This window comes from Bufo bufo, chromosome 1, assembly GCF_905171765.1.
Source record: "Bufo bufo chromosome 1, aBufBuf1.1, whole genome shotgun sequence".
Lineage (NCBI taxonomy): Eukaryota > Metazoa > Chordata > Amphibia > Anura > Bufonidae > Bufo > Bufo bufo.
The window spans coordinates 714,033,050-714,047,577 of record NC_053389.1 but is presented as its reverse complement, the minus strand read 5'-3'; the positions used below and the strand labels follow the sequence as shown (position 1 = coordinate 714,047,577).

Below are 14,528 nucleotides of genomic sequence, written 5' to 3'. Positions count from 1 at the left end.
TGTAATGTCTCTGGAGGTTATATCAGTACTGGAGCGTTATAAGAGGAGCGGCTGATATCGGTCACATAGGATGTAATGTCTCTGGAGGTTATATCAGCACTGGAGCGTTATAAGAGGAGCGGCTGATATCAGTCACATAGGATGTAATGTCTCTGGAGGTTATATCAGTACTGGAGCGTTATAAGAGGAGCGGCTGATATCGGTCACATAGGATGTAATGTCTCTGGAGGTTATATCAGCACTGGAGCGTTATAAGAGGAGCGGCTGATATCGGTCACATAGGATGTAATGTCTCTGGAGGTTATATCAGTACTGGAGCGTTATGAGAGGAGCGGCTGATATCAGTCACATAGGATGTAATGTCTCTGGACAGTGCACCACCCCCATCATTTAACCCCCCAGGTGCCACGATCAATGCTGATCGCGGCACCTTTGAGTGAAGGCGGAGGAATGCAGTTCCCTCTAATAAAAAAAAAAAGATTTATCCGTAACCTTTTCAAAAGGTTATTTATAGATTGTGTTTCTTTACTTATTAGCAAATGGGTGTGACAGGGGAGGAGCCGGGTGGGTAATGGGCGGAGTTAGGGGGCCCAATTCTGAATCTTGCTATGGGGCCCAATGATTTTTGTGTACGCCCCTGCTGAATGTAGATTAATATTCAATATTAATCTTTTTTACCATGAACTCTTATGTTCTCTTTTTACTTACAGAAAGTAGAGCAGAAACTTAATATGTAATCATATGAGGAGACCAGTGAAATACAGCCCTGAGCAGCACATGGCTCGTCAGTGGAAATAAAACCAGGCACACAACAACATAGGGGGGAATAGAGAATTTTATTTCATTTATAATTTTATTAATGATGGGACAGATGATTTGGTGTAAATACCAAATCAAAGTCAAGGATATGTTAGATCCATTGACTTTTATTGATTCAGGGGAAGGCGAAAAAACCCCCTGTAGGGGGAAAAATTCCTTCCCGACTCCGCTTAGGGCAGTCAGACTATTTCCCTGGATCAGATATTATTAATCCAGAGGAAGGCGAAAAAACCTCACTGAGCCTCAGCCATCAGCTTCACATGAGGGAAAATTCCTTCCCGACTCCACGCATGGCAGTCAGATAAGTCCCTGAATCAATTACTAAATAAGGCTATGTTCACATCAGCATTCAGCCTTTCCGTTCTCCTGCTCCGTTATAGGAGCAGGAGAACGGAAAGGACGGATTCGGCTCATAACTGAGCCGAGCGAAGCCTACGGACCTCATAGACCCCCATAGACTATAATGGGGTCCGTTAGGTTTCCGCTCAGAAGATGATTTTGTCTCCGCTCCAAAATCATCTTCTGAGCAGAAACCTAACGGACCCCATTATAGTCTATGGGGGTCTATGAGGTCCGTAGGCTCCGCTCGGCTCAGTTATGAGCCGAATCCGTCCTTTCCGTTCTCCTGCTCCTATAATGGAGCAGGAGAACGGAAAGGCTGAATGCTGATGTGAACAAGGCCTAATCTGTCCACAAAAGGTGGTCCGAATTGTACTTTTGATTAGGGGAATGGCTGAATTCGGGGAAGGGCAACTGTGTTGATCCACAGGAAGGTGAGAAAAAACCCTTTATGACATTTGCCAATCTGTCCTGATCTAAGGGGAAAAACACTCCTTCCTGACTGCAAATATGGCAGTGGGAATATAGTCCCTGGATCAAATGCCCGTATACATACCCACAGTCATCCAGCGTTGATCTGTGAGATCCAGGACCAGTGTCCTCTCTCATCAAGTGTCTTCCAGATGTTATTTTTCTTCAGCCCAGTGCCAATCGCAGGTCCTGTTGTCATAGTTCTTCATGGTCTTCACACTGTAGGATATATGACAGGATGAATCAATACAGATACCACAAGATGTGGTATAATATATAAAGACTGAGAGCTCATGTGAAGATGAGGGATTTTACACAATTATTTAATGCTCATGAAACTGAAGCTACACATTTGGGGCAACATAAATCTTGAATCATTAGGAATTTCATACAGCTGTATAGGAACACCACTTATTTCCAGCTATATACCTGGGTCTGTTCTTCTGTCCGTCTCCAGGAGCTCAGGAGGACATATTGCTCTGATGACATTAGAGCGGGTGGAGGGTTTACCGGGTGACAAATGAAAACCCTCTGAAAATGGCCTGATGTTTACATGGTAAAGGTCCCTTCTTGGCCGCTGCTGCCTCCATTATGCCCAGGTTGAATCGCTTGGCACAGCGTTGAGGTGTAGATGGCTATAAGAAAAAAATAGATGAAAATGAGGATATGATCATCACAAGTCGTCACAGACCTGATATGAAGCTTCTGCTGGTAGTATTATCACATGTAATATGATCACCTTATGTACCCATCCTCCATCATAAGCGCACGTCCAGCACACTGACATCATCATCACGTGACGCTGGAAGTGTCATGTGACCAGGAATAACAGCCTACTTAAATGGGCAGCCTGCTGACCACAGGTTGCCTGTGATTGGTATTTTACCATCCTACCCTGCTTCATTTATATTCTGTCCTATGTGATTCTGACCTCTGCCTGGTTAAAGTTTACTCTTTGCCTGACCCCTTTTGTACTTGATGTGACTCCCTGGTTTCTGCCCTCTGGTTCTGATTAGGATCGGTTTGTATTCTGCCGATATTGACTTCGGCTGGAAGAAGGCCACAGTGATTTAGCCAGCGCCGGTGCCTTCTCAAATAGCTGATCAGCCGGCTTTCCATAGTGTGGTACTCCCACCAGATACTGATGACCTGTATATAGATATTGTAGGTCATCGAATAAAAATATCTGGCCCCTCTCTATGGCATGTACATACCCTACTAGGAAGTATGGACAGAAGTTATCATGTTGAGGCAATCCTAGTAAAATCTGCATAAAGAATAATTGAACATCATGGAGGATATATGTGTCAGATCAGGACCTCAAGCACTGTCCAGAACCTGACATTTTAATTCAGTAGTATTTCTCTTCCTCTACATCCTCATGTGGGTTGTGGTGCTCTTCTCCACTAAGTCATACATAAAAGCTCTGTATGGTGACATGCATTCCTGGATTTGGAGTTCAGTGGCCCAGTCACCAAACTACCATGTCCTATGACGGCTGCACCCCTCTTTACCATCTGCCAACATGTCCCCCTATCAAGCCCCTGACATTGAGAATCATATACAGTATATAAAGTGTATCTAGACCAGGGAAGAGCTTTTCTTCATTTACTTACTACAGGGATGTGTGGTGGGGCCATCCGAAGGGCTTCCACAGAGACCCAGTCAATATGCTGGAAGAAATGATGGCCTCGGATGTTCCCGTGGACTCCTAAGCGCTTGGCAGGATGTTTCTGGAGGAGCTGAAAATGAGGATTGTAATTATAACTTAGTCACTATAACGACGTCTGAACACAATGACCAATCAGACTCCAGATCTTACATATATGGGAAATGAAATAAGCAATCTAATTGGTTTCTATTGGCAAATTCTCCACTTTTCCCTTGTGCTTGTTTTGAAAAATTTCCCCTAACGTTTGCCCCTTAACACTACCGTGGCGAATGAGATCATGGTGCACTATGGGGCATCGTAGTGGGAGATCTCTCCTATCACAGGTTGTCATGTAACATTGTATACAGTACAGTAGTGTCATGTAGGAACATACTGACCTTTTTAATGATGTCTTTAGCGCCGGAGTGTGTTTTGTCAAACAGTGCAGGATTGTAAGTGCACTCACTGGTGATAATTTCATTTAAGATGACACCAAATGAATACCAGTCCACTCCGACGCCATACTCCTTCCCAGCCAGCATCTGCCAGAAAGGAGAGAAGAGTGACTACACGGCATATGAAGGTGACAGAGGAAATCTCACTTTTACAGGCTCAGTGTGATCAAGTGCTACATGGTGGTTTATTTATTGGAACAGGCACATTCAAATATTAGGTTTCTCCACCAGCACCCACTGCAGTGGAATTGAATGGCCACACTGAGCTTCCCCTGACAATAACTGATTTGCAGAATAAGTAATTTTACTGCATAGTGAACGCCGTAAAAGTTTTCTTTTTCTTCTCCATAAATATTTTTTTTTTTTACAGTTTCTCAATACATTGGCATTAAAAAGTATGGCCCTAAGAAGGCAAGGAAGAGAAATTGAAAAATTTAATTTCCAGAATTGGCCGGGTCCAGAACAGGAGGCATTCATCAATACATAATGATGAGAAAATAAATGATTAAAAATAAGAATTACCATCATTCAAGGGATTCATAATATTCATTATCTTTCTTCAGAATAGGCCATCAGTATCAGATCAGTTGGGGTCTGACTCTCGACATCCCCACCAATCAGCTGTATGAAGGGCCAGGCGCTACCTGCAGGTTATTGCAGCCTTGTCCCGTTCACATCAATGAGAAGAAGCTGCAGTAGCCGGCATCAGGTAGGTGGCGTGCAGTAATCAATGAGGTAGAGCTCAGACCATCAATGAGGACCCTTCAAACAGGTAATAGGTGGGGGTGCCAAGAGTCGGACCTCCACCAATGTGATATTAATGGCTGAAGCTGAGAATATGCGACCGATATTCCAAACCTGGAAAACCCCTTTAATACAAATGGAATGGTGGAAATGAGAAAACTCCCTTTTTCTCACCTCAGGAGCCACAAAGCCTTCTGTTCCAGCATATTGGGTGGCTGTGCGGTCTCCAAGCATGTTCTCAAGTGCGAGACCGAAATCCGTGATCTTAATATGGCCCGTCTCAGCCACCAGGATGTTCTCGGGCTTGAGGTCTCTGTGGATGATTCCCTTCGAATGGAGAAATTGGATGCCACACACGAGCTCAGCGGCATAGAATCTGTCAGAAAAGTAATTAAATGAATATAATGCGAGGATAACACAGAAGACTGTTAGACATTCTTACCAGTCACTGGAATAAGAGTCAAAAATCAATGTCATCACTTTCCACTGATGAGACAATTTCTTATGGCCAGGGCTGTATGGGGGCTTAAAATCACATGGATTGCTATTAAAGGGTGTCTCCAGGAATGATTGTTAATGGCCAGAACCAACCTGACTAGGACGGGTTGCCCTCTGCTCAGGCCTGACGGCATATCATATATACAGGATCCTGGTCTACAACACACAGTAATAGATCCATCCTATGACCCTGACAGGAACACTCACCAATGTAAAGTGCAGTCAGGAGCAGGGCTCAGTGTATAGTGAGGACGCTACCCTCACCGCCTTAAGCAGCTCTACTATTGGAGGAAACCAGTTCTAGTCACATTCTAGGACAAGTTGCTTGTGACCATTGACCATTCCTGGAGAACCCCTCTAATACCTGGGAATGTGATTAAGGCTCCATTCACACGTCCGTAACGTGTTTTACGGATCCGCGGACCCGCAAAACACGGAGAGCGGCAATGTGCGTTCCGCATTTTGCGGACCGCACATCACCGGCACTAATAGAATATGCCTATTCTTGTCCGCAATTGTGGGCAAGAATAGGACATGTTCTATTTTTTTTCGGGAACAGAAATGCGGACCCGGAAGTGCGGATCCGCATTTCCGGAGACGGGCCGCACATCGTGCAGCCCCATTGAAATGAATAGGTCCGCAATTCCGTTCCACAAAATGCGGAACGAAATTGCGGACGTGTAAATGGGGCCTAAAACTACTATCATTCTGGCGCTTTGGCTTTCCATTTGTGAGATCCGTTCAGGGCTCTCACAAGCGGTCCAAAACGGATTTGCCCTAATGCATTCTGAATGGAAAAGGATCCGCTCAGAATGCATCAGTTTGCCTCCGTTCCGTCTCCATTCCGCCTTGGAGGCGGACACCAAAACGCTGCTTGCAGCGCTTTGGTGTCCGTCTGATGAAACTGAGCCAAACGGATCCGTTCTGACACACAATGTAAGTCAATAGGGACGGATCTGTTTTCTATGACACAATCTGGCACAATAGAAAACGGATCCGTCCTCCATTGACTTTCAATGGTGTTCAAGACGGATCTGTTTTGGCCATGTTACAGATAATACAAACGGATCCGTTCTGAACGGATGCAGACGGTTGTATTATCTGAACAGATCCGTCTGTACAGATCCATGACGGATCCGCACCAAACGCGAGTCTGAAAGTAGCCTAAGGCCCCTTTCACACGGGCGAGTATTCCGCGCGGATGCGATGTGTTGAACCCGCACTGAATCATGATCCATTCATTTCTATGGGGCTGTGCACACGAGCTGTGATTTTCACGCATCACTTGTGCGTTGTGTGAAAATCGCAGCATGCTCCTTTTTGTGCGTTTTTCACGTAACGCAGGCCCCATAGAAATGAATGGGGTTGCATAAAAATCACAGGCATCCGCAAGCAAGTGCGGATGCGGTGCGATTTTCACGCACGGTTGCTAGGAGACGATCAGGATGGAGACCCGATCATTATTATTTTCCCTTATAACATGGTTATAAGGGAAAATAATAGGATTCTGATTACAGAATGCATAGTAAAATAGCGCTGGAGGGGTTAATTTAAAAAAAATAAAAAATTAAACTCACCTTAGTCCACTTGATCGCGCAGCCTGGCTTCTCTTCTGTCTCCTTCTTTGCTGATTGCAGGAAAAGGACCTGTGGTGACGTCATTCCGGTCATCACATGATCCATCACATGATCTTTTACCATGGTGATGGGTCATGTGATGGACCATGTGATGACCGGAGTGACGTGACCACAGGTCCTTTTCCTGCAATCAGCAAAGAAGGAGACAGAAGAGAAGCCGGGCTGCGCGATCAAGTGGACTAAGGCTACTTTCACACTTGCGTTCAGAGCGGATCCGTCTGGTGTCTGCACGGCCAGGCGGACACCCGAACGCTGCAAGCTGCATTCGGGTGTCCGCCTGCTGAGCGGAATGGAGGTCAAACGGTGCCAGACTGAGGCATTCTGAGCGGAACCGCATTCACTCAGAATGCATTGAGGCTGTACGGATGCGTTCGGGGCCGCTTGTGAGAGCCTTCAAACGGAACTCACAAGCGGAACGCTAGTGTGAAAGTAGCCTAAGGTGAGTTTAATTTAATTTAATTTTTTTAACCCCTCCAGCGCTATTTTACTATGCATTCTGTATTCAGAATGCTATTATTTTCCCTTATAACCATGTTATAAGGGAAAATAATACAATCTACAGAACACCGATCCCAAGCCCAAACTTCTGTGAAGAAGTTCGGGTTTGGGTACCAAACATGCGCGATTTTTCTCACGCGAGTGCAAAACGCATTACAAAATGCATTACAAAAATCGTGCATGTTCCCGCAACGCACCCGCACCTATTCTCGCAAAGCCTGTGTGAAAGAGTCCTAAGGTTCCTTCACATCACATGAGGGAGATCTGTTCTCCTGTATGTCTTTTAATATCAGATGGAGGATCAGAGCCCAAGGAAGAGGGGAAACATTCCCTAACATTTCCTGAGGAACATTTCTTCAATCCTTCTTTGGTAGAGAAGAAACGGGGGAGCAGATCTCATCAGTGTGATGTACATGAGGCAGGACGCTGTATCTAACATTTCATGGCATCTTCTGACCGTTTGGCCGTGCGCTTCATGCTGCCGCTGCACTACAGTAATACCCTCGTATGATCTATACCAGTGTATTACTGTAGTGCAGCGGCGGCATGAAGCGAACGGCGTCATAGCAACCAATGTCAGCAGGAATCCCGGCCGGGTTACCACGGACCGCTCTCGGCCGCGGAATACGGCCATGTGCATGAGGCCTTTAGCTGAGGTTTTGTATCCAGCCTTACCTTGCACTGGGGATGTCAAGCCGCCCCTTCATCCTCAGGAATTGATCAAGGTCCCCGCAGCTCATGTATTCCAGCCCAAGTAGAACAAGCATCTGTGACATAGAAGACGCCATTACTGAACCATCAGATCACATTTACACATTTACTGGACAGAATATAGCAGCGGCTTCTGTAATCCTTGAAGGGATATTCAAGTTTCATTAAGTAACGGTTATTCTTTGTATATAGTGAAAGATTATACAGCTTTATAATCTTTCTGTATCAGGTTCTCAGTTATGATCTCTGCTTGCAGTTATGAATAGAAACCTTCACTGCTTTCCTCCATCTGCTATAAATCTGTCCTGGTCCTGTGATGGAGACATGGTGCTCAGCACTTTACTAGACACAGATCTGATAACCGTACTCTAATGATCCGAGTGTCCGTGTGTCCATGACATGGCGAGGAGAAACAATGAAGGATCATTCATAACTGCAAGTAAGAGATACTACAAACTATGAGGACTTGATACAAAAAGTATTGTATATTTTGGAGTACAAGGGAATATTTTCCCAAACCACGGATCCGCAAAACATGGACATTGGCCTTTCCGTGTGCATCTGGGTTTGTGTGATCACGCCTCAAAAGATAGAAGATGTCCCCTCTTTGGTCATATCTTATGGATTCGAGGACCCATTGAAGTTAGTGGGTTCCCCCCCACAAAGTGAGGTGCACACAGCTGGTGTTCATGTTTTGCAGCTCTGCAGTTTGTAGTCCGCAGAACGGACATGTTCATGTGAGTGGATCTGTATTCACAGTGTCTGATCACTGAGGTCCATCTGCCGAAGCCCTCAACAATCCTGAGAACAGGGGCAGTGGTGCGGCTACTGTGGAGGCAGTCACTCATGCAACCTTGCCTCTTCATTCACATGGGGATTCAAGGACCTCCATTTTTCTGATCACTGGGGGCCCCTGCAATCCTACCAGACCCATTCGCTCTGACATGGATAGTCATTATGTCAGGTGTTACAGTGAAGGGTCTTGGGTTCTCCAGCGACTGCTGCTGGCCCCTTTTCTGCTGATTGGGTTATGAGTGGAGACATTTGATAAAAGCGAAGTTGTCAGTAGTGTACCTTGGTCTGAAATGCAAAGGCCGCGTGGACAAGGAAGGGGCTCCCAGATGCCAGCTGTAACACTCGGTGCTCCACCAACACATCCGCCTCCTCACAGTCGGCAAGCATGGATCTCTTGCTGATGATCTTAACAGCATACTTCTGATGGTTAGAAGTGTCCTCAGCCAAGATGACCTTTCCATAACTTCCCTCCCCGAGCACATGATGGAATATTAATCTCTCCTTGATGTTATCGGAGATTGTGCTTCTAGAGCAGGTTGGCCGAACACCACTGTCCTCAACTGGGGGGGAAATAATAGAAAAACAGGAGAAGACAATTAAAGGTATATTCTCATCTGAGGCATTAATACCACATCGATTGTCTTGGCCCTTTCTGTTACTCTCATAGACCATTGTTGACAACAGTAATGAATCTGCATTGCCAAACACAGAGCTGGGCTTTCTCCAGCAGTCCCATAGACTTGGAATGGTGACAGGTGGGGGACTATATTATTCTATTTATTGGCATCCAGCACCCATAGATAAATACAGACTCAGACTACAACCTCTTCATGCATATAATGTACATGCACGTGATTTTGTGTTTAGGGGTTAAAGGGTTGTCCCACAATTACATGTCGCCTATGTACCATATGTATGTTGAATAATCCAGTGAAGAGTTCTGACAGTTACTTGTACAGTACGGCGCCACCTGGTGTTTAATGTGCACCTACTGAGCTGGGTGCTGCTGGTCACAGGTCAGTCACTCCCCTCATAGCCGGGTCTCTTCACAGTGCTCCTCTCTGCTCACTGCAGAGCAGCTGAAAGACATGGCTTTCTTCCCTGTGTTCACTGCAGAGGAGCTAATAAAAAGGCTTCTTCCATGCAGAAAGCTATTTCTATCGGCTGTTCTGCCATGAACACAGGATCACTATGCAGAGACCTGGCTCTGGGGAGAGTGAGCATGTGTGACCAGCAGCCCTCAGCTCAGTAGATGGACGCGCACGTTGCTATACACTGTGAACACCAGTTGGCGCTATACTATGTAAGTCATCATAACTCTTCACTGGATTATTTTTAATGGCATGTGAAATGTGCTTTACTTTTTATCATATATAAATGAATATGACATATTAAGGTCAACCAATCCCTTTAACCCTTCCTGATATGTCACATACTGTATATATACAGTATGTCATATATCGCAGAGGAGGGTATAGACTCCATACACAGTGGGCGTCAAATGTTTAACCGCCTCCGGACCGCCTAACGCAGGATTGCGTTCCGGCGGCGGTCGATTTGTTCCTCCTTCACGCTTCGGCGCGTCATCTCGCGAGGCGCGAGATTTCCTGTGAATGCTCGCACACAGGAGCGCGCGTTCACAGGATCGGGAGGTAAACGAGTGGATCTACAGCCTGCCAGCGGCGGTCATTCGCTGGCAGGCTGTAGATGCGATTTTTTTAACCCCAAAAAGGTATATTAGACGCTGTTTTGTTAACAGCGTCTGATATACCTGCTACCTGGTCCTCTAGTGGTCCCTTTTGCTTGGATCGACCACCAGAGGACACAGGCAGCTCTGTATGTAGCACCAAACACCACTACACTACACCCCCCCTGTCACGTATTAACCCCTTATTAACCCCTGATCACCCCATATTAGACTCCCTGATCACCCCCCTGTCATTGATCACCCCCTTGTAAGGCTCCATTCAGACGTACGTATGTGTTTTGCGGATCCGCGGATCCACGGATCCGCAAAACACATACAGACGTCTGAATGGAGCCTTACAGGTGGGTGATCAATGGCAGGGAGGTGATCACTCCATATAGACTCCCTGATCACCCCCCTGTCATTGATCACCCCCCTGTAAGGCTCCATTCAGACGTCCGTATGTGTTTTGCGGATCCACGGATCCGCAAAACACGGACACCGCGTATCCGCAAAACACGGACACCGGCAATGTGCTTTCCGCATTTTGCGGATCCGCACATTGCCAGAACTATATAGAAAATGCCTTTTCTTGTCCGCAATTGCGGACAAGAATAGGACATGTTCTATAGGCTCTACAAAAAACGCAGTGTTCGCCTGATCAGGCCTGATCGTGTGCGCACACTTGCGTTCAGTCCGCCCCACCGCAGTGACAGAATCTTTTTTTTTCTGATCACTGCAAAAACACCGTAAAATCGCTGCGGCGCTATAAAGATCACTTTTGAGGGGCATAGCGAGTTCATAGAAGATTTTTTTTTTTGGCACAAGTTAGCGGAAATAGTTTTTTCTTTTTGTTTTTTCTTACAAAGTCTCATATTCCACTAACTTGTGACAAAAAAAAACTCACCATACCCCTCACGGAATCCAAATGCGTAAAGATTTTTAGACATTTATATTCCAGACTTCTTCTCACGCTTTAGGGCCCCTAAAATGCCAGGGCAGTATAAATACCCCACATGTGAACCCATTTTGGAAAGAAGACACCCCAAGGTATTTTGTGAGGGGCATGGCGAGTTCATGTAAAATTTTATTTTTTGTCACAAGTTAGTGGAATATGAGACTTTGTAAGAAAAAAATAAAAATAAAATCATTTTCCGCTCTTGTGCAAAAAAAAAAATATTCTAGGAACTCGCCATGCCCCTCACGGAATACCTTGGGGTGTCTTCTTTCCAAAATGGGGTCACTTGTGGGGTATTTATACTGCCCTGGAATTTTAGGGGCCCTAAAGCGTGAGAAGTAGTTTGGAATCCAAATGCGTAAAAAAATGCCCTGTGAAATCGTAAAGATTGATTCTCATTGGAATTTGGGCCCCTTTGCGCACCTAGGCTGCAAAAAAGTGTCACACATGTGGTATCGCCCTGAGTACGGCGATACCACATGTGTGACACTTTTTTGCAGCCTAGGTGCGCAAAGGGGCCCAAATTCCAAAGAGTACTTTTAGGATTTCACAGGGCATTTTTTACGCATTTGGATTCCAAACTCTCTAAAAAATGCCCCTAAAATGCCAGGGCAGTATAAATTCCCCACAAGTGACCCCATTTTGGAAAGAAGACACCCCAAGGTATTCTGTGAAGGGTATGGTGAGTTCATGTAAAATTTTATTTTTTGTCACAAGTTAGTGGAATATGAGACTTTGTAAGAAAAAAATAAAACATAAAAATAAAAAAATCATTTTCCGCTAACTTGTGACAAAAAATAAAAACTTCCATGAACTCACTATGCCCATCAGCGAATACCTTAGGGTGTCTACTTTCCGAAATGGGGTCATTTGTGGGGTGTTTCTACTGTCTGGGCATTGTAGAACCTCAGGAAACATGACAGGTGCTCAGAAAGTCAGAGCTGCTTCAAAATGTGGAAATTCACATTTTTGTACCATAGTTTGTAAACGCGAGAATTGCTGCTTTTTGGTCACTTCACCTCCAAAAAAATGGAATAAAAAGTGGTCAAAAAGTTGCATGTTTGGTACCAATAAAAATTATAACTCAGTCTTCAAAAAACAAGCCTTACACGCTCCATTCACAGAATAAGTGCACAGGTTCAGGGTCTGAGAATATTTTATTTTGTACATGTAGTAAACACAAAAAACGATGTACATTTAGTATCTCTGTGACTGTACTGACCTGTGGGATAAAGATGACGCCATTTTTACTATACAGTGAATGACACATAAATAAAATGTTTGTAAACTTGCAGACCAGACCCCTGAATACAAACCCCGGAGTAAATACTCACCCCATAATAATTAAAGACCTGAAACCACCTAAATAAATGCAGTTTTGGGTCAAAGCTGCTACAGAACAGCATTAAACAGCTCAGATGCTGCAGACCTGGGGGCTCTTTCCCACTTACATATTCAGGTCAGTATTGGGGTCAGTATATGGGAAACTAAACCCAGAGAGGAACCTACACAGAGAGGAAGGATCATGGAAAACTCTGCATTTCTTATGTATTTTCTTTTCCCGGATCTGACAAATACTTTTCATGTGAAAGTGTCCGAAAGAAAAGAAGTTCTGCAGCAGCTGCAGGGTGTTCCACAAGGAGTAATGCACTTCCTGGAATACATTATTAAGAATATTAGAAGTCACCTTGGGACTGTATATGGCAGGGGCGGACTGGGAACTTAAAGTGGCCCTGGAAAAAAACTAAAAGTGGCCCCATATTGTAGTAGGGTTCGAATTGACAGAAGGCGGGGCCACATAAGTATGCAGGGACACTAGAAGTAGGAGGGGCAGCATTACCATAATGCAACACAAGATACCGCCCCTGCAGAACCGAATACTGTATCACCAATGATACAGGTACTTACTGCTAAGAGTATGAGATTGTTATATACCCAGCTGGCAGCCATGAGGAGGGGTCAGGTGGCCCCTTGGACATCAGCCCATGGGAAATTTTGCTGTAGGGTCTATGGCCAGTCTGCCCCTGGTATACGGACTAATTCCCATTATACTTCTCTAGCTAGTATCTAAATACCCTGACCAAGACAGAATGTCTCGCTGTCGCTCCCAATGTACATGGCAGATAGCACCCCTCCCCCACCCCTAGTAACCGCCCAGCTGTAAATGTGGAATCCCCTTCCTTCTGCTTGTCTCAGGTCTCAGCGCTACAGATCAGATTAATGTAAAGTTATAACAAAGTGTTCAGGATGTATAACTTGTGTATTCCTGTATGTGTGCATCTACCTGAGACTCTCTGGTCCTTCTGCTGGTCTTCTGTCTTCACGGTGTCGTCCTCCTTCTTGATCAGGGACTTCTTTGCTCCTTTTGAAGAGATAAGGATGAGTTTTCTCTTCTTGGCACATTTGGGCTCTTTACTCACATCTTCTTTCACTTGAATGAGCTGATCCTTAGGAGACGTCTTCTTGGAGGAGCTGGATGGTCTTCTCTTCTTCCTCTTCTTGCTCCTCTTGGGTGTCTCCTTCTCTTCATCCACTGGGGTCAGGATGGTCCGTCTCTTCTTCCCTCCTTTCCTCCTGATGAGAGTCTCCTCTTCTTTCTCCATCACCTTCTGCTCATCAGCCGATGAGTCAGAAATTCCTCTTCTTTTCTTCGCTCCTCTCCTCTTCATAACAATCTTCTCTTCCTCCGAATCCATTGTAGCGCTTTCCATCAGGTCAGCAGATACAGGTATGTCCTCCGTCGCCAGTCAACTCTAACTGCCACTTCCAACTGCCACCTACTATACAGATGCGGGCACCACAGTTGCCCTGGTTACACGGTTGTGATGTGAGCAGGAACTGACCAATAGTGTTCAGCCATTTCTGCCATCCTTATTTTGAACATAATATTTATTGAAAATAAATTTATTACATTTGATAGAATAAATATAAGTTTCCATTTTACTGTGATCTTTAAGGAACATATTGGAAACTTTTATGAAATGAAATCTGCTGCAAAGGTGGAGCAATAATCTGCGTTATAAAGATGGCAGGAGAAACGTGTGCCCTATTTATGAAAGAATTCTGTCTTTATAATAAACATTGTCATTGTGCCGTTCCTCTGTTATTCCTACTGGAAATGTGTGAAGAAATTGAAAACTAAACTCAGCTTTCTCATCAAAGGGTTGTGTCCCTATATAGTCTAATGGTATGGACAGGGGAATAGTAAGAACAGTTGTCGGTTACGCTGGGGCTAAGCAGAAACATTTTGTAGAACTACTGATTC

The 14,528-nt window shown here is 45.0% G+C and overlaps 1 protein-coding gene across 1 annotated transcript; it reads right to left on the bottom strand.

Moving 5' to 3' along the window:
• Nucleotides 1-2,135: 2,135 nt before the first annotated feature.
• Nucleotides 2,136-13,959, bottom strand: LOC120986914 (protein kinase C delta type-like). The gene is made up of 7 exons (XM_040415599.1): nt 13,548-13,959; nt 8,898-9,178; nt 7,788-7,879; nt 4,654-4,855; nt 3,679-3,822; nt 3,246-3,371; nt 2,136-2,264 (listed from the first exon to the last, which is right to left on the bottom strand). The coding sequence occupies exons 1-7, from the start codon at nt 13,957-13,959 to the stop codon at nt 2,136-2,138; spliced, it is 1,386 nt and encodes a 461-aa protein (XP_040271533.1).
• Nucleotides 13,960-14,528: the final 569 nt, after the last annotated feature.

Coding starts and splice junctions, on each gene's coding strand:
- LOC120986914 (XM_040415599.1), bottom strand. CDS start 13,959: ATGGATTCGGAGGAAGAGAAGATTGTTATGAAGAGGAGAGGAGCGAAG. Junction 4,856..7,787: donor CTTGACATCCCCAGTGCAAG/GTAAGGCTGGAT, acceptor CTTTTCTGACAG/ATTCTATGCCGCTGAGCTCG. Junction 2,265..3,245: donor CCCCACCACACATCCCTGTA/GTAAGTAAATGA, acceptor TTTTTCTTATAG/CCATCTACACCTCAACGCTG.